The sequence below is a fragment of the Coenobita brevimanus genome, chromosome 39, assembly GCF_032717465.1.
Source record: "Coenobita brevimanus isolate Jiangsu-jjx chromosome 39, ASM3271746v2, whole genome shotgun sequence".
NCBI classification, from domain to species: domain Eukaryota; kingdom Metazoa; phylum Arthropoda; class Malacostraca; order Decapoda; family Coenobitidae; genus Coenobita; species Coenobita brevimanus.
In genome coordinates, this window is record NC_136992.1 from 7,089,719 (window position 1) to 7,110,748 (window position 21,030).

Here is a 21,030-nt window from a genome sequence, read left to right on the forward strand (position 1 = left end):
GTTGAAAGTTGGAATACAAATGCGGGCGATTTGTGTGTGTGTATGCGCCAACGCAAGATCGTGCTAGAAGAGTGAGAGAAGAGTTCAGGACAAATGTAGAAGTGTGCATGGAAAAGTTTGGAAGGAATGAGAGAGTGTTTTTGATCAGTGATATGAATGGTAAAGTTGGGAATGTGAAGGTGGATGGAATAGTTGGTGAGTGGGGTGTGCCTGCTGAGATAGATGAGAATGGGAGTGCGTTAGTGGACATTTGTTCTGGGAGGGGGTTGGTGATAGCCAATACCCTCTTCAGGCATAAAATGATCCACAGGTATACATGGCGAGTGATGAGAAGGGTGCGTGGTGAACTGAATGAAAGGAAGGCAATGATTGATTATGTGTGTGTGGATGAAAGGATGCGAAGATGTGTAATGGATGCAAGAGTTTATAGAGGTTGGGGGAGTGGACTTTCTGACCACTACTTGGTGGTGGCCAGAATTAGAATGCAAGTAAGATGGAGGAATAGAAGAAGGGAAAGACGAGAGGAAGGAGTAGTTGCAAGGAAAGTGGAAAGGTTACAAGAGGAGGAGAAAAAGGCAGAGTATAAGAGAGAAGTGGAGGAACGATTGGGCAAATATGAATTGGAGCAGATGGGAGACGTGGAAGGTGTGTGTAGGATATTTACAGAAGAAATATGTGCAGCATGTGATGTGGTGTGTGGAAGGAAGAGACGACGAAGGGGGGGGTGCAAGGAACAGCGTGGTGGACTGAAGAGGTGAGACAGGCTGTGGCACAAAAGAAGAAAGCATACAATGAATGGATGAGATATAGGGGCGTGGAAGAAGTTGAGAGGCGGAAAAGACAGTTATATGTAGAAAGAAAGAGAGAGGTGAAAAGATTAGTAAGAGAGAGTAAGAAGAGAGTGGATGAGGAATTTGGAAGGAATTTGAGTGTAAAGTGGAGGGACTGTAAGAAAATGTTCTGGAAAGAGGTGAAAAGAGTAAGACAGGGTGGAAGTGAAGTTAGCAGGGGAGTGAAAGATAAAAATGGTAGATTACTAGTGGAGAAGGGAGAAAAAGTGAGCAGATGGAGAGAACACTTTAAGGAATTGTTGAACATAGAGGATGGAAGTAATGCGAGTATAAGTGGCTGGGGAATGGCTGGGAGAAGGAGGGAGGTGAGAAGAGAGGAAGAAATCAGTAGGATAGAAGTTGTGGAACCATTGAAGAAAGTTAAATCGGGGAAAGCCCCAGGAATTGATGGAGTGTGTGGTGAAATGCTGAAGCATGGGGGAGAGATAGTAGTAGAATGGATGTGGAAGATGTGCAGATTGGCCTGGGAGGAAGGTAGAGTCCCGGAGGATTGGAAGTCAGGTAAAATTATTCCCTTGTACAAAGGAAAAAGAGAAAAAGAAGTGTGTGGTAATCATAGGGGCATTTGTCTTCTTAGTATAATAGGAAAAGTGTATGGTAGGATACTTATTGACAGAGTTATAGAAAGAACAGAGAAATTAGTTGGAGAAGAACAGGGAGGCTTTAGGAAGGGAAGAGGTTGTGTAGATCAGATATTCATTCTTAGATCTTTAGTGGAAAAGTTTCTAGAGAAGGGAATGAAGTTGTATGCGGCTTTCATGGATTTGGAGAAAGCATATGACAGGGTGGATAGACAAGGATTGTGGAAAGTGTTAAGAATATATGGAGTAGATGGGAAGTTGTTGAATGCTGTGAAGAGTATGTACGATGGTGCGAAGGCTGCAGTGCGTGTGGATGGTGAACTAAGTGAATTTTTCTCTTTGAAAGTTGGGTTGAAACAGGGATGTGTCATGTCTCCATGGTTGTTCAATCTGTACATGGATGGGGTAATAAAAGAGGTACAAGGTAGGGTAGTGGATGTTGGAGTGGCCCTGGTGAGAGAGGATAGTGTTTGGAAACTCCCTGTACTGTTGTTTACAGATGATACTGTGTTGTTGAGTGAAGACGAAGGGGAGCTGCAAGGCTTGGTGGATGAGTTTGGGAGAGTGTGTAAGAAACGGAATCTAAATGTGAATGTAGGGAAGAGTAAAATGATGGTCTTTGAGAGAGATGAAGTCAGTGAATGTACAGCGAGGTTGGATGGTGAGGAATTGGAAAATGTGAGTACATTTAAGTACTTGGGTAGTGTGATGAGTAAGGATGGAGGTTTGGAGGGTGAAGTGCTTGAAAGGGTACAGCAGGGAAGAAAGGTTGCTGGTTCTTTGAAAGCAGTGATAAAAAACAGGGAAGTGAGCATGGAAGTGAAAAAGTTACTACATGACAGTATTGTGATACCAACTCTAACGTACGGAAGTGAAGCTTGGACATTGTTGGAAGGACACAAGTCAAGAGTGAGAGCAGTGGAAATGAGTTATTTAAGAGGAACCTGTGGAGTCACATGGAGAGACAGGCTGACGAATGAGGATATAAAGGAGCGTTGTGGTGTGGATGTGGATGTGATAGGAAGCGTTATGAGAAACACACTGAGGTGGTTTGGCCATGTGGAGAGGATGGAGGGTGAAAGACTGACGAAGAGAGTGTATGTGAGTGAGGTGGAGGGGGGAAGAGGGAGGGGGAGGCCGAGGATGAGATGGTGGGTTTGGGTGGAGAGGAATATGAGAGAGGGGGGTGTGAGTTGGGAGCAGGGGGGTGAAATGGAGGGGGACAGGGCGACTTGGAGGAGATTTGTTTGTGGCCACCCCAAACGGGATTGAGGCGTCTGGCAATAGATAGATAGATACATAGATAGATCTTCTTCATTTTGTTTTTACGTCTTCAGAATTAAATACGTCTCTATCTTTTTGTGCCACAACTGTTATTTCACCTTTATCAGATTTTCAATATCCTATTTTTATTTCTTTCACGGTTTTATTCTTCGCCTTTTTGCTTACTTCTTATTCTTATTTTTCCTGCTGTTTTATATCGTCTTCCTTTTCTTCCTTCTTCTTCATTTCTTTACTCTGTTCCTAATATGTTTTTTACCTGATTCCTTGTCTTTGTTTTCTTCTTAATAAAAGCATCATGCACTGCTTTTTGTGTGTTCGTATTTAATTCCTCGTCATTATCTTTCCTCTATCATTCTATTCTTCTTTGCTTTTTTTTTTATTCATTATTATTTCAAAATTCGATATTATTATTATTATTATTATTATTATTATTACTGTTGCGATTATTTTCTCTTCCACCAAGTAACTCTTCATTTTAGTTATGTCTTACTTAATCTACTTCACTCATCCTATGTTCAGCCGGCCGTAAACTCTCTCTCTCTCTCTCTCTCTCTCTCTCTCTCTCTCTCTCTCTCTCTCTCTCTCTCTCTCTCTCTCTCTCTCTCTCTCGTTTTGATTGCAAGCTTTGCGTGATACGTGTAGTAATACCCCTCTCTCTCTTTCTCTCTCTCTCTCTGTCTCTCGCTCTCCAAGTACCTGTTTTCAACATAAGCGTACAAAAACTCAAATTACCCAAGGGCACGGTAACAAAACACAGTAAAACAGCGATTCGAAACAATATGAAACAGCGATTCTTTCTGCCTCACCAGTGCTCGTGAAAAAAGAAAAAAAGAAAAAAAAAGAAAACTGAGGTAAATGTTAAAAAATTCTTTTGTTGGAAACAGGGAAGGAATATTTTCTGTTTCGAGAGACTGGTTGTCAAGTCGAGAAGGCTGTTGACTTGAGAGAGAGAGAGAGAGAGAAACTAGTTGCTGATACATCAATATTTTATGCCCTCTGTAAAAAAAGATGCAAGTTTCTGAAGTACTACTGTGTGCCCTTCATAAAAAGATCTTCATACTTGCGTTTAAAAACCTGAAGTTACAATAATTCAGGAAAAATAATTTTATATCACCGTGTAATTCCAGTTACGCATAATTACCAAACACACTGAAACATAACGAAAACCATCACTCAGGTTTGGTTTCTTTCTTATCCTTTGGGCATGACGCCTCTTTTCGTTCTCTCTCTCTCTCTCTCTCTCTCTCTCTCTCTCTCTCTCTCTCTCTCTCTCTCTCTTTTCTTTTTTTTTTGACACACGATATAGCCAGCTACATGAGGCACATGATTCTAATCCTTAAGCCATAGCTCTCTCTCTCTCTCTCTCTCTCTCTCTCTCTCTCTCTCTCTCTCTCTCTCTCTCTCTCTCTCTCTCTCTCTCTCTGAGCCTTTATAGTACGATTAAGGAACTTATTAAATGTAAATAAATGATTACCTCCACAAAACAGCAGTAATTTGCCTTGATCCATTGCATGGCGTGATAACTAAATTTCCCTGGTTCTTGCAAAGAGAAAGTACGTGATACATGGCGATACAAGGGTGCATTGTTTACGGTTCTTTGTGTGAAAGACTGTCTCCCCCCCCCTCTCTTTCTGTGTGTGTGTGTGTGTGTGTGTGTGTGTGTGTGTGTGTGTGTGTGTGTGTGTGAACTGTTTAAGTCAAACAGGTTCGTTCTGATTTAAACCGAACTTGGTAGAATGGATGAGAATCATGGATAGGTAAAGTAATGTGATTTTGACAATAATAGGTAAAAGGTCAAGGTCACATGACAAAGGTAACTCAGTCGGTTTTAACGCAATTTACACTAAACTTTGTGAAAATAAAACAGGTCAGGCCAAGAGTAAGGGCTTCATATCTGAGGCCAATCGGTCTGGGTCAAGGTCACAGGACAAGGCAAAACGTTCGGCCCTTCAACCTATTTTCCTCAAAATCGAAACATTTCCTTTTATATTTTAATCCTGTCATCAGCGTGTGTGTGTGTGTGTGTGTGTGTGTGTGTGTGTGTGTGTGTGTGTGTGTGTGTGTGTGTTATTATCAGAGATGTATGATACGAGTGGCACACTCTGAGCGCTACTTCTTATCTGTTATGGTGTTTGGTAAAGCCTAACCAGGAAGAATGATTTAGGATAAAAACGCTTGAAACCATAGTGCATAACTGAACATACATTTACTCTCTTTGGTAATGAAGGCTAAGTACATTTATGTCAATATATTTCAAATATATTTTCAAATTACACAGAACTAGCTCTTGTTAAAATTGCTAAGGACAACGCTGGCACAGAATTTGTTGCCACGTCCAGTGAACCCAGATACACTACAAAAATTCGCAGACGTATCTTAAAAAACAAACCAAAAGAAAACATTTTCCCCTTCAGATCTCAGACAAACGAAACCTGGTTTCTGGCCTGTAACGTATTGAAAAATAAAGAAAGTAAATGGGGAGTATGAGGGCGTGAAGATCCCGGGCACAGAAGAAAAATATCTTGCAAAACCTGTAGTGGAGAAATGCAGACAGACACCGAGAAACATTAAAAACGGTATTAGTCCGTTCAGCTCTATGTCTGTAAAGGCCCGTCCAGACGATCGAGCAATGCCCGCGGGCACAAGCACTGTTGACGGGCTCACCGCTTGTGCCCGTCAACAGGCAAACTGCTCGCTTGTGCCCGCGGGCATTGCTCGATCGTCTGGACGGAACTTTAGTTTCAAACAGAGACAAGAAGGATTTAACCCCTTCAATCCGCTGACGTGTTTTTCATTATGTTTCAGTTACCGCGTGACGGTTTTATTCAGCTTAGGAAAGAGTGTGTGAACTGAAAGGGTTTGATTCGCCTAATTAACCCATCCACCACCAGAAATCTGTCGCTAGTTGCAGAAAATCGTCCAGTGATAGCCTGATTAAAATTAAACACATGTCACCAAACTGAAGGGGTTAGAGGGCCCGAGATACCTGCCAAGGAGTCAGGTGCAGTACAGCTGAACTTGGAACTTCCTGTTACAGAGGTCTTAACCTTAGGCCATTACAAAGACTCAGGCTAGGGATTATTCCACCTAGCTAGACCTAGATAGATCATATAGCCGTGTTAGGGTTAAGGGAGAGCGCTACCCCTCCCAGCAAAGGCAGCTACCCATACACAGGCTAAAGCAACATTCTAGTCTGACCACTTGTAAGATCTCTCAGGTCATCCAGCTAGACGGACTATGATTTACAGACTCATAAACTGTAATATGCTACACACACACACACACACACACACACACACACACACACACACACACACACACACACACACACACACACACACACACACACACAAACACACACACACACACACACACACACACACACACACACACGCATACATACACATACACACAAACACACACACACACACACACACACACACACACACACACACACACACACACACACACACACACACACACACACACACACACACACACACACACACGCACGCACGCACACACAAACAAACAAAAATAAAAACACACACACACACACACACACACACACACACACACACACACACACACACACACACACACACAGGCACACTGAAAACACGAATGCAATATGTAATATCTGGCTCCTCTGATTACCTTTCCCATGATCTCATTGAAAATTTACTTTTACCCTCACCTTAATTTGGAAATTATTTAATCTTAGAGAGTTAATGGATCTTTCGCTAACCCATGACTTTGGCTTCTGGGGAGGGGGGAAGATACGGATAATTACTTTTCAATATTCAGCGATGAGCAAAATGTTCGTGGATAATGATCTACAGCACTGTGCCTGTATTCCATATTTCTCTTTCCTCATCAACTAACAGAGTATCCTTCCTTCTCTGACTCTTTACTGTGTGCTTCAAAGTGCTGTCACATGGAAGTAGTTCATCTAACACCTTCCCTTGTCACAGTCGGCAAATAAATGTCGGCAATGGGTGTACCACAGACCTGTAAATATTCAGCTGTATATGAATACACTACTATGATGTCTTCATATTATTTATGAGTACACTACTATGATGTCTTCATGTTATTCATTTTTGCTGTCACTCATTGTGAGGAAAGAACATAAACAACCTAACAGTGCTGTTCAGGAGTCTTCCTAGATTCCTCAAGAGTTTTCTTATCACATCACCTAACACTTTCTAGACAGCAGGTGAGGCCAGCAGAGACAGACTGTGAGAAGGAGATTTAACAGAAGCATCAATAATAGTGCTGCCTGCTGGACTCGTATCCACTCTCTTAATTCTTTCTCTACTCTCCAAGTTCTTGACACTTCTTCCCCATCCCCAATTTGCTCCCCCCATCGATCCTTCTTCTTTCCCCCATTCTTCTTCATTCTCTCCTCCTCCTCCCTCGCTCTCTCCTCCCACCTCTCCTTCTGCCTCAGGATGCCCCAGGAGGAGGAGTTGTAGTCGTGGCGGAAGAACCATAGCCCGAAGCTCAGACCCGAGGCTTCACTCATGGCTCGAAGCTTCGGAAAGAAAGAAACGGTTAATGAGGTAATCTGGTAGTATGTAGACCTACAATTTCTCTCTCTCTCTCTCTCTCTCTCTCTCTCTCTCTCTCTCTCTCTCTCTCTCTCTACCTTAAGTGATGAGTTGTAGCAAGAGATAACACTAGTTTAGGATGCTAGTCACGAAGAAGTGCTGCTGATATAGAATGCATGGCCACAGTAATGTCTCACAGTCAGTAAGCTACAGGAAATAGGCAGCAAAAAAGAGATAACCTAAGTGAAGTTAAGGTGAATGAACTTTAAATGAAAGAAAAGCATTCTGGAGCCGAATGCTAATAGCCCGCCTGAATATGCTGTTGTCCAAGTCCAAGATTTTAGCCATATCCTGATACCCTGAAGTTTCATGTTAATAGCTCAAGCTGTTCGTGAGATATAATGGTGCTAAAGGTGGGTGATAAAAGCTATTTGACCTTTGGTAACCATTTTGGTGACCTTGACCTTGGCCCTGAGTGCTCATTTTCGAACTCGTCCAGGATTTGGGTAATATTTTTATACTCTGAAAGTTTCATGTTGATAGCTCAAGCCGTTCATGAGATATAATGGGAACACACACACACACACACACACACACACACACACACACACACACACACACACAGAGGCACGCAAAAGCTACGCTCCGCCTCGTAAGGAGGGCAATGATTAAAATCGTATCATAAAGCTTTTGATTCATATCACTGATCTATTCACATGTAGCAGGCACGGGAAATCTTAATGTGTGTACTTGAAGTTTCCCGTTAGATTTTAAAATATTTTTCTTATGGTAACTGGGCATAAAGATGAAGACGAAGTGTACCAGACAGAGTCCGTGTGGGGAGGTGTGACCCATAAAATACTGAGCGTTACTGAGCTGGAGTGACCACAAAGATAGTTATTTAAGCTCGTTTACCTTAACTTGGCTCAGATTTTTGTCGTTTTGCAGTTTGTTTCACATAGCTCAATGACAGAATAAGATAAGACTGTGACTCTACACCCCTTCCATAGCACCTCATCGTGATCAGCATTCTATGTTAATTTCTTGTTACAAGGCAGTATTCAAGTTGGAAAGTTGGCAATTTCAGGCCATGTTTGAGTTGTTATTGAACAATCCTTGTCCGTCTGGCTAAGAAGACCTGTCAACTGCAGGCAAGCAGCTGCCCCTGCAGGGCAGTCCCGTGCAGTGAATCCATGTTCCCTTGCGGCTTACTGCGTCGCCACTGTAAGGTGTGGTGAAAAGTGTGTAGGTCTGGTTCCGGGTGGACGTCCCATTTCCGCCTGTCCATTCAGTTAGCAGGGGCCTCACTGCATGTTTCACATCACCCCGTTATCTGGTTATACAGTTCCTGGGTTACAGGGAGCCATTAGGCTTGTCACTCGGTGTACAGCCACTTGAAGTGGAAAGAAGTGTAATAAAAGGGAACAGGAAGGAAAGAGGGAATTAGAAAGAAAGGAGGGCAGACACAGAGACAAATGATAAATATGAGGAAGAAATTGGTAGTACCACATCATGTGAGTGGATGACGATCGCCATCACCTAGCACTAGGCCAAGTTAGAGTAAAAAGTGTATGCTTACATTCGCTCAGGCAATGCCTCGTCTGTGAAGCACTGACCATATCTCAAATGTACAATATCCTGGCAGTACCATCATGCCTCTTACCACAAGTTGTCACAGAGCCTAACTACCAACAATCCCTGAGCTACCTTCACCTTCCTGTTTATCGTAATCTTCCACACGAATACTGACCTACTGTGTAGTCTCAGACCACATGTTGTCTGTGCATAACTATGGCACGTTTGGTTATCCTCAGGATGGTCTCTATAGTGCGTTTTTCTAACCTCTTTTAGTTCAGTTGATGGCCAGGTGTAGTCAGATTGAACTGTCTAACTGTAATAACCAAGGAGACTCATTCCTACCTTATAAGCAAAGCTCAACGAATTTCACGCAACCATAATATATGTATTTAAGTTATGGCCGTGTCCCACGTCTGTCAGATAAAAACAAATCGACAATACTTACGCTGTCTAATCCACCCATCCCTCCCACCGTCTTCCTGGCCCTCTACCCCAATACTAACCTTAGCACACGGCCAGGACTGCCCCCGTCCCGCCTCTGAGCAGTTCTTGGGGTGGTAGTGATGGAAGAGTCCGTAATCCAGGGACCTGAAACAATACACTGATGGTTAACACTCAGGGCATAATCAATCGTCTCTCTGTCTGCTTCTGTCTGTCTCTGTCTGTGTGTCTGCCTGTCTGACTGTCTTTCTGTCTGTCTGTCTGTCTGTCTGTCTCAGTTATACTTGTATTTATATGTGCCACCACGTGAAGGAGTCACTTTCCAGCACCAGAGCACTTGTACTGTAAGGGTGCAACCTCACACACAGAAATATTTTGGGGAACATTGTTGCCGACACTTTGGACAAAAGGTGTCACCATTTTTACAACAAACTCTGACACACACTGCTGCTAAAAGTTTGGATAAAAACTGCCAACATTCGTGGGGACAGAGGTGAGGTAATACTCGTACACAGTCCAAAGTAGTTAGGTAATATGACAACACGGCGGCCGTAGTGTTGGTGTAAAACCCTTCACTACGGTGTTCTTTTTATTTTTCCTCTTGACATGGCACAGGCTTTCGTGTTTTGGGAGCTAATTTCACTTAGCTTAATGGCACTAGAAGATAATACTGCTGTTCAGCATCCTTTACACAGCACGCCTTCCTGATTATTAATATCTAATTTTAGTTTCTTGTTACAACGTCAGAATTCAAGATTGGGAGTTGACAAGTTGAGACAAGCTTTGAGTAAAAGGGATACAGTTTTTTTTTTTTTTTTTCGTATTGCTAACAGAATTTTGCGCATAACTTACAAAGGATCTCTACTATTCAATTTAGTAAAGACTGATCATGTAGGTTAGGAAATACTATATCTAAGCCCTCTAGTTTGAAGGTCTTCCAGAGCTGGAGAAAATCGTCAGCTGGTAACTAAAATAAAGTTCATCGTACATAAAGGTTATTATTCTCTTGTATACTGAAGGGAGAAACCTGTACTATACACAGGAAAAATCATCTGGTAAATTACCAATATACTGGGAATCGAACCAGAGACTCTCAGATGACAGCCAGGCAGCATACCACTACACCACGACCAGGTAAAAGTTAACTCACGTTGTCACAATCTTGTAACCAACGTCCCTCCCCCCCCCACTGTGGGCATCAAGAGGATGAGTTAACCCCCTGGCACTCGGGCAAGTATAGTACAGGTTTCTCCCTTCATTCTGACTTGCCGTAAGTGCTTGGGATAGATTAAAAGCATCTACTTGCCCGAGTGCCAGGGGGTTAACTCATCCTCTTGATGCCCACAGTGGGGGCGGAGGGACGTTGGTTACAAGATTGTGACAGCGTGAGTTAACTTTTACCTGGTCGTGGTGTAGTGGTATGCTGCCTGGCTCTCATCTGAGAGTCTCTGGTTCGATTCCCAGTATATTGGTAATTTACCAGATGATTTCTCTTGTATACTGTTTGGGCTGAGTCTCTATATTTTAGTAACTATATTTTTATTTCTTTAAGCATCTCTATAATTTTTATGTAATATGCTAAATAAGTCGCTGAGGAAGAGGTGTTACGATGAACAGCGCCATCAAAAATAATTCTCAGTGAACCCGTTTGTGTGGCCGCACCTGAAGGCACATCATCATCCCAGGGGTGGACTTATGAGGCGAGAAGATATATTCTGTTGTTCTTGAAAAGGGACATTTTTTGCTACTCAGACACTGGTACTCAATTCCCTCTTAACAACATAAGCTAGAGTAGGATAGTGCATCATCATCATCATCTTCACACCTCTTTATCTAACCAGTATATGGGGTGAAGTAGTAGTTTATATTCTCTGATAAAGTACTTAGAAAAACATACTGAAACTGCTTATATTCTCTGATATAGCGAAACACAGAGCAGACCAGTGCGTGTTTGTGTACCTTTATACATACACGTACTGTACATGGATATATAAAAGAGCCTCTGTGGAAACACACACACACACACACACACACACACACACATATATATATATATATATATATATATATATATATATATATATATATATATATATATATATATATATATATATATATATATATATATATATATTTATATATATATATACATATATATATATATATATATATATATATATATATATATATATATATATATATATATATATATAGTACAGTTAGTCCTTGAAATACAAAAACTCGAAATACGAGTTTCCGATGGTACGAAAGCTTAAATGTAGGACAAATTCCACAATACGAAAGAGTCTGTCTTGATGGTACGAAAAACGATACGAGAGGAAATACGAAAAATTCAAAATGGGTGTGCTGCACAGCACCGTGCTCGCTTGTGGCGAGAAAACGAATTAACCCCTCTCTAGTATACACATTTTCGCACACTTCCCAGTCGAGTCATGGCCGTCCTCCCCTCTCAGCTTCGCTGTACGTTACGCTGTTTTTCGTTGTTCTTCACCTTTTCTTATTTTCACCATGCCTCCCAAGCGCCCTGCATCATCTCCTGCACCAGTCAAGGAAGTACCAGAGCTGCAATAGGGTACCTCCATGTGACTTAGCACCATATCAACGACACGAATCTCCAGCTGTAGCACAGGTCTATTTTTAACTGTACAGTGTACTAATACTACAGTAATTAGTTGTATGTTTTATTCTTTATGTCTGTACAATAGTATAGTACTGTATACGTGTACTGCATACTTCTAAATAGGAGGGGTAAAGTTTTAGTGGGGGGGTCCAATGGGGTCCTAGAATGCATTCCCCCCTTTATATGTATATTTCAATGGGGAAAATCGTTCTGATATACGAAATTTTGGATTACGAAAGTTTTTTTTGTCCCTATTCCTTTCGTATTTCGAGGACTCACTGAATACATATGTATATATATATATATATATATATATATATATATATATAGATATATATATACATATATATGTGTATATATATATATATATATATATATATATATATATATATATATATATATATATATATATATATATATATGTATATATATATATGTGTATATATATATATATATATATATATATATATATATATATATATATATATATATATATATATATATATATATATATATATTCTGTCTCTATGAGTGTATATCTTGTGCGTACGTTGATAACTAAGCCTATGTTTGGTGGGCAGGAGTGTATTCTATGTGGTTTCAGAGATATCGTAGTACATCTTCCTTAGTGATTACTCAGCAAATTACATTTCATTATGCCCACTGTATGGTATCGGTGCATTTTATGTTGGCATTAACCCTCCATGAGTTGAGTGGGGTCCCTGTGGACCCGAGCATGTCTTAAAATGATACCAAGCCATTGTTTATTTTTCTGACCTGCCCGTCCCTGACTTTTATTTTAGATGGTTATTATACATGCAAATAATCTGGGGACAAAAAAGCTTGCAGCATTTAGGAGTGACAGTGTAAAAATGTTTGTGGAGTCTGCTGGAACCCCACCTCGCTTTCCGTGTGACTTTTTTTTTTTTTTTTTAATTTTTGACATCTGAAGATAATGTCAGTTCCAAAATCGATGTTTTATGGCAGAATATTCTTGGCAGATAATTACCAGTCCGATTTTTTTTTTTTTTAAGTTACTGATTCAGGCAGTGAATTATCTGACGCTGATGAATATGAAGTGATTGAATAATCTGACAATAATATTCTGCTGTATTATCATTAACATTGTAGAAGTCACTATTCTTTGTATTTATGACAAAGGTACTTTCATTTAGTTGTTTTCCCATGATAAACAGTAGACAGTAAGATTTTCAGTTTTAATACTGAAAACAAAAATTTTTGTATCTAGTTTGAACATTATAAGGATAGCTTTATTTTATGATTATGTATCATACTTTATACCAGAGCTTGTTATTATGTAAAGAACCTATCCCACGAGCACTGGGAGTCAAACATTCAGATATATAAGTGTTGGTTCAGTGCAGCCATACTGAAACTTTCATAAATTTCTGATAAATGTAAATAATTTTCTAAAAAAAAAAAAAACGAAACAAACAAAAGGGACACTGGTGGCTTGGCTCCACGTGCCGTGTCCTGGGCAACATATGCACAAACTTTAAATGGTGTAGCTTTATGCATACAGCAGAAATCCACCAAAAACTTTTGGGGTCCAGTAGGACCCCGTCAGCTTCCCGTGTAATTTGGAAAGGCTCAGCTCAAGAACGGTTAAAACGACATAAATAACACGTTTACAGTATGTCAAGGTGTACCATGCAAAATAAATCGCTAAAGCAGAGGTGCTACGGAGACTCCTATATCACCCAGAACACGGTCATCTGTACCCTGTCTAATTCGTCACTGCCCCCACACCTCCAGCTCTTCCTTACCTGACAGTCTTATATTTCATTGATAGCGCATATTATTCCTATTGGATTTTTCTCACTGATTACATAATATTCCCTGTCCCTCCCCTGCCCAGTGCTTCCTGCCCTTACCTGACGATCTTGTACTTCATGGCTGCCGTCTTGCTGAGGAGGCCGAGGTCTTCACCGCCCCACCCTGTCCTGCGGGGGTCCAGGCCGTTGATGCCAAGGAAGTCTGATTTGTACAGGCACATCATCCCTGAGGCCAGGAAGTGAAAGGAATGGAACACGGAGAGGAAAGCCAGGTAACACACAGTTCTGTCTATATGTCTGTCTATTGCCGGATGCCTTAACGTCACCTATCTGTCTATCTATCGATCTATAACCGAACACCTTAATGTCACTAATTACCTCCGCCAAAGAAGTTGGAGGAGGTTATGTAGTCATCTACAGTATAGTTGTCTGTCTGTCTGTCTGTTTGTCCAGACGATATCTTCACAAGTTTTCAATGAATTTCAATGAAATTTTGTGGAAGGGTGGGCTGTGGACCAAGGAATAAGTGGTTATGTTTTGGGGCGGGTCCGTATCCGGATCAGTAGTATCCCGCAAAATATCTCCAAAAAGTTCTACTTAAATGAAATTTTGTGGAAGGGCGGCCATGGACCAAGAAAGAATTGATTAAATTTGGGGGAGGATTCGGAACCGGATCCGGGTCCTATCTCCACGGATCCAGATCCGGAGCCTTTTTAATGTCAGTGGCATTGGAGGAGGTATGAGCTCTCTGAGCGTTTTCTAGTCCGTCTATATAAGTACATATAACCGGACGCCCTTATGTCACCTTTCTGTCTGTTTATGTATTTATCAATCTGTCCATAGCCGGACGCCTTAATGCCACCTGTCAATCTGTCTATCTATCCATCAATCCATCTATCTACAGCGGACGCCTTATTGTCACCCTGTCTTTCGTCACCATTCCACCCATCTTCCAACTCACACATCCCTCATTTTATACCTTTCCATCCGATTCCTCCACCTCATCTCCTGTTTCCCCTTCCCCTCTGAACCTCCACCTCACTCACGCAACACATTCCTAGTTAATGTCATTCCCATTTTCTCCAGAGTAATGTACTACAGAATTAATTTTCTATTCCTCCATCCTATACTGCCCCATCAGGAAGGCAGGGGTCCAGGACTAGACTGCTCGGTCCAGGTGCTGAGGCAAGAGTGATTAATCGCTCGCTTCCAGGTGGATGTAAACCCTTATGGGCCACATCCGGTTGGAGCGCCTTAACTCATTAGGCCAAGAAATGTATATGTAACACACAGCTCATGAATATCAGGACACGTTCATCATCATCATCATCATCATCATCATCACGCACTATCTTACTTAAGAAAGTGCAGGAAGTCAATACTCTACAGGAACGCCATCTCTAATTATTCTTAAAACTAAATCACTTCAAAGCTTACTTTCAGTCCTCCCTCATTCCCTTGATCTTTTACATGTTAAAAAAAAAAAAAAAATGGGTTTTCTCATTGACTCAAAACCCATCCACCAAAGCTGGCTAAGATCGGACAAAAAATATTTTAAATATTTTATTAACACGATGATAGACAGGGAGACAGGCTGATAAACCGGCAGACACACCGACACATAATCACACTCAAGCAAATACAAAACACCCGTGCTTGTGAATGAAATGAAATATTTTGATGCTAGCTAGAACAAGAAGAAAAATAGGTCCACATTTTCACCATGAGGACGTCATTTCTTCTCCTACCAGCTGCAGACGATTTTATTAAGCATGGGAGAAACTTTTGGAAAGGCAGGGATTAGATACAGCCTTCACTAACCCCGTCACTGCCATAGATCACTCGTTAGTTCAGTAATGCTGCACGCTGGTGGCCAGATTAACATTAAAATGCTCGTTATCATTGTGAGGGGAGTTACATGGAGAAAATAAAACACGTCAGAAGGAACACTGGACCACATTACAGTATACTGAAATATGATGGGGGAACTGTTGACACTTAAATTCTCTCTCTCTCTCTCTCTCTCTCTCTCTCTCTCTCTCTCTCTCTCTCTCTCTCTCTGTTTATCTGTCTATTTATCTATCAATCGACATGTTTGTTTTGCTGATGACAAACTAATTCCACGGCATACCTGAGCACAAACCTTAATTAATGCGCACTATTCAAACACACAGTCAGGTCCGATGATGATAATTTAGACTTTTGCCTATCGTCTTCCCTCAGTTCATTAAAGCACACTATCATTATCTGCCTTCTTCCAAACTTTCCCTAGAAAACGACACGGAACGATCGTTTTTACATCCTGGTCCCCAGTTATACCTGGGCGAAGAGGGACACGGAGGAAGCAAGTTTTGTCCATGAGTCCGACCGGTACGAGAAATCAGGCCACATGTTATCCTCAGGTAGACTAATACTGGTCTAAATAATCCTGTTGTTTTTCTTGTTGTTGTTGTTGTTATATTAGGTGACACAGCGTCAAGTAGGACAGGTAAAGGACAAAAGCCAATTCGTTTTCATCTGACCGAACCGACCCACTCTTGCATTTTGAGAGTAGTGGTTGTTTGAGATTTGATGAAGCTTATTTATGAGGTAGGTATAAGTCTCCTTGGTTACTAGTCGAATTTATCCTCCACTCTGACTTCACTTAACCATTAGCTGGGCTAAGAAGCGGTATAGATTTTTACCAGGTGAAAAAAATTACAATCGAAAATCTGAAAACATCTGAAGTTTTCATGGTACATTCATGTTCATGGGAAATTAGAATTCCAGTTCCAGGCCATCCTTGTGTTATCATTACCGCTTGTGTGTTGAGAAAGAGTGGCACATTGCCAAGTGTGTCTATATCTCTATGTCTATACACCATATCTGTTTATATATCTATCTACATCTATCTATCTACCTATCTTTTTATTTATATCTTTTTTTTCTAGTAAATGGATTTGGGAAGATCCTGCTTTTGAAAGAACGATATTTCCATCAACCTACACAATCCATTTGAGGGTCTTACGTGTAACGTGTACGTAACCTACACATACATACATAAATACATACACGCATACATACATACGCGCATACATACACACAAGCATGCTTCCATTCATACCGCTAAGTAACTGAGAAGCGAAGTTATGATCTTCCAAATGTTGGGGTGTGGAAGGAGCAAGTCAAACTGAAATTAGTATGCATGTATTCAGAGGCGTGGTGGGCTTGCAAAAGTTTGGATGGAGGTCAACACGAAAATTTTTGCTAGGAATAAGTCTGCTGAAAAATTAATAGTATATCATCATCATCATCATTATCGTCAACCTTAACTACGATTACAAAAATAGAAAGCAGGGTTCAAAAGCATGAAAAAAAAAAAAAAAAAAAAAAAACACCAGAGCACAAGACCCATCACTAGACTGTCCAGCAAGAATGACTCACACTTCCATTCATCATTCAAACACTAGAAATTCTCGGTCCCACGTACACTGAGATGCAAAGTAGGCGGCAGACGATTTTGAAGACAATAATGTGAGTAATATTTTCGACTCTTTTACTCTAAAGAAGCACTTCCGATCCCTTTTCAGCGTGTATTAACTGGTAGGTTAGGGTGCGTCATCCACTCATTCGATGCAGTGCCGACTTGTAGGTAAGTCTGCACTGAGTGACAAGCAATGGTTTACTGTAACCCTGAAAACCATTTGCGCTGGGTTGTATCATAGCCAACTGATGACTGGTGGTCTAGTGGGTTAAGACGGTCCAAGTGGATGGCGTCAGTCAAAGTTTACATCCGGGGAAGAGTTCAGGTTTATTGTTCACGTAATGCCACTCAGGAGCGAGTGAGGCTGGGATATTGTGGGGAAGAAGTGCTGTCGTTGTGGTGGTGGTGGTAGGAGAGGAGAGTGGGTGTTGTGGTTGTGGTGGGGAATGGTGGTGTTTGGGACGAGGAGGGGGGAATAAAATGTTAGTAGTAGTAGTAATAGTAAGAGTAGCTGGAGGAGAGGAAGTGTTGTGAAGGGGGGCAGGGTTGGTGTCGAGGTGGTGGAGGGGAAAGAGGGGGGGTATGTTATAGTGGTGATTTGGGGGAAAGAGGGGGGAATGTTTTGCTAGTAGGGAAAAAGGGGGTGATGCTGTGGTGGTGGTGGTAGGGGAAGAAGAGGGGTCAATGTATTGGTGGGGAGGGGTGGGGGGAGAAGAGGAGATGTGGTTGTGAAGGGAGAGGAGAAGGTAGATGTGGCAATGGTGATAATGGGGCAAGTGGGAGGGGTGTATATTCTACTGGGGGTGATGGGAGCAAGACGACGGAGTGTGTGGTGGTGTAAAGTATGTTGGGGTTGACAGAGCGGGAATTGTGGTGAGGGCAAAGGACTGGAAATTTTGATGGGAGGGGCTGTGGTGGAGATGGGTAGAGAGGAAACTAAAGCTGAAGAGACAAGAGAAGGAAAGGTGGTGATGGTGAGGGAGGAGAGAGAGGGAACTGTGATGGAAGACAGAAGAGGGATTTAGTTGTGGTGGTGAGCTGGTACTTAAAATTTACAGCCTCCTATTCCCCGGTACTCAGGGTTTAGAGTATTTTATGAACCGCCTTTTTCTGCCAAGAGTTTGCTTGGGTTTGGATTTTTATTATGCGAGAGTGGGGGTCAGGGAGCACGATGTGGATTAGTGGAATATGAAACACTATCCTTTTTGCTGTAACTTGACCTGCAATTATCATCTCTCCATCTTTAATACTGAGTTGTAACAAAAAAATTAGGATTAGAATGTGATGCCAGCCACGAAGAAATGTTATGGAAAAGGATATACTGTAATGAATAGTGTTATGATGCTAATGAGAAGATGAAACAACCCACAAAAGAACAAAACTATGGGCCAAGCTAAGGCAAACCAATTATAGCGATACCAAAGGAAGATCGTTATCATCATCATCATCATCAATCTAGTTCCACTCTCTACTTCTTGCGTAGTTGGACATTTCCTTAATCACTTGTGGCTAACGCTAGATAATTTTATTGAGGTGAGAACGAGTAGAAGAGTCTGATATGGAAGAAATTAACCACACGGAATTTCTCCCCAAAACCGCAATTCCAGATACTGTTATGATGTTCTGGTGCTGGGAGGGATGCCTTCACGCGGTAGCACCGATATGACCGGGCGGTGGAGCTGCCTAGTTGTATAAACGTCCCTCAGTCTTCTCCCGATCCCCCCAGGGAAGGAAAGTGAGCTGCATATGGACGGTGGCTTCATTCTGCAGTCCACCGGGTTCACGTTTCACTTGAACCTGGAGCCAAACTATTTCTACTAGGATACTGTGAAACGTTTCCGTGAGGCAGTGAGATGCAAATGACACGAGAAATGAAACGGCAGGTGGCTGCTTCACCAAGACAGAGTTCCTTGCAGTACTGTGCTCGTTATCCAGCAGTGTTTGGTCAAGAAAAAATTCGATTTGTTCCACATTCACCGTCTTCACCTGACTTAGCACCTTAACAGTAGTAATTGTAGCTCCAGGATGGTCTGAAGCGTGAGCCTGGCCGATAGCAAGCTGAATTTGCCCTTCTGTGGTAGTCCACCATTCACCTTTCGGAGTATAGAGAGGGAGATAAGGGACGTTTGTATAAACGGGCAGTGGATTTGCCTAGTTTTATAGATGCCACCACGTGAGGGCGTCCCTCTCCATCACCAAATTACCATCTTGCTACTTCTAACTGTTCCTCAGACTGGAACTGGTGATGAAAGGACATTAATTTGACACGAGTGAAGAGAATCAAACTGAAACGACGAGCGTTCTGCAGAGCATTAAAAAAGATGAGTTCTAGATATGCTTCCATCAGTAATGGAAACACTGGAGTAAGTGTGTGGATACAGCAAAGTAGAGTCAGAATGATTTTATCTGGCAAAAATCCTTAACCCCTATTAGCTCATTTGATGACTAAATGTAGTCACACCGGAGGATTGATCCGAATAATAACCAAGGAGATTCATTCATATCTCATAACTAGGTCTCATCGAACTTTATGCAACCACGACTTGGTACTCAATGTGTGGGAGTGATCCAGTTCCCACATTGAGAATAAACCGACTATTGTATTTTTTTATGGGATAACTGAAAAATGTACCTTATGTTTATTATCTATCTAAGTCTGCCAGATATTTTCAGAACTTTCTGATCCAGAAGAAAGTATCGACTTATATCCGCCAACATCCTGTACTGGATTCTCCTTCCTACTTCCAGACGATATTTCATTTTCCCCGTCAATCCGATGACGCATTTCTCGTCCTATTTTTGTCACCTTCAGACGATTTTGCTGAGCTTAGGGAGAGACATCAGACTGTGAAGGAGGTAATGAACACTGTTTCTAACCCTTTCCATGAAAATGGCCTTTCCAAAGATCAACAAAACCATCTGGAAGTAGCAAGAATATGACAGCAATAACGTCATTAAATTGAAGGGGTTAAATATACAGTACAAGAGCTCTCAGGTAATGAGACTGGTTGATGAAAGCTGTAGCAAGCCCCTTTTTATGTCGATCCTTAACTCAATAAAACCGGCAGGACAATAATGAAACTGACTTCCAAGGACTGAACGGGTTAACATAATAACGATAACGACAATGATGACCAACGGTGTAACACTAACCATGACCCCAGACTCTCCAGAAGCCACTATGGTTGTCCACGTGGAGGGTCTGGAGGGGCGGTGGGACCTTCCGACCATGCAGGGAGTACACCATCTCGGGGTTGTACTGGGAGAACACCATCGGGAAGAACACCTGCAGAAACACAGGATCGGTGGGTAAGGATACTCGATAGGTGTCAAGAGAAGCAAATGTGTACTGTCAACCAAGAAGTGTCGGTCATCTTAACGCACGTATCATTCTGGAACATAGATGAAGTATTGTGATATATGGGGCACCTTGTAATTACATACCAAATATTGTCCTTGGTAATTATTAGGACCCGATATCGTATAGATCATCACACAATGGATGGTATATTTTTCAAGGCAGCATCTTAATGGATTTATGTGAGTCTGCAAAACTCGCTCATTATCACAACCTTCGATCCCCAGGGGTGCAATAAGTCAGGCAGCTCGGTGCTCTAGGTGACATAAAAGAAAAGATGAACGAAGAGAAAGTATGAAATCAACACAGAATAATAGAAAAGGGGCATGAAAATCTAGGGACCGGTGTTTCAACAAACAAAAGCAGATCACACACCTGTGGCACACCTGACACACACCTGTGACAAACTTTGAAAAACCTGACACACACACCTGACACAATTACACCTTACATACACTTACTCCATACACTCACACCTTAATCA

General features: G+C 41.7%; 1 protein-coding gene across 1 annotated transcript in view; it reads right to left on the minus strand.

Annotated features, from left to right (window-relative positions):
- The window catches only part of LOC145396723 (chondroitin sulfate N-acetylgalactosaminyltransferase 2-like), a 48,681-nt gene that overhangs the window by 17,621 nt on the left and 10,030 nt on the right, over positions 1-21,030 (minus strand). Inside the window, exons 6-9 of the mRNA XM_080270009.1 lie at positions 20,342-20,474; positions 13,825-13,951; positions 9,351-9,435; positions 7,153-7,253 (exon numbers count right to left, since the gene is read on the minus strand). Of these exons, the coding sequence (XP_080126135.1) occupies positions 7,153-7,253; positions 9,351-9,435; positions 13,825-13,951; positions 20,342-20,474 (446 nt within the window). The remainder of the gene's footprint in view (positions 1-7,152; positions 7,254-9,350; positions 9,436-13,824; positions 13,952-20,341; positions 20,475-21,030) is intronic.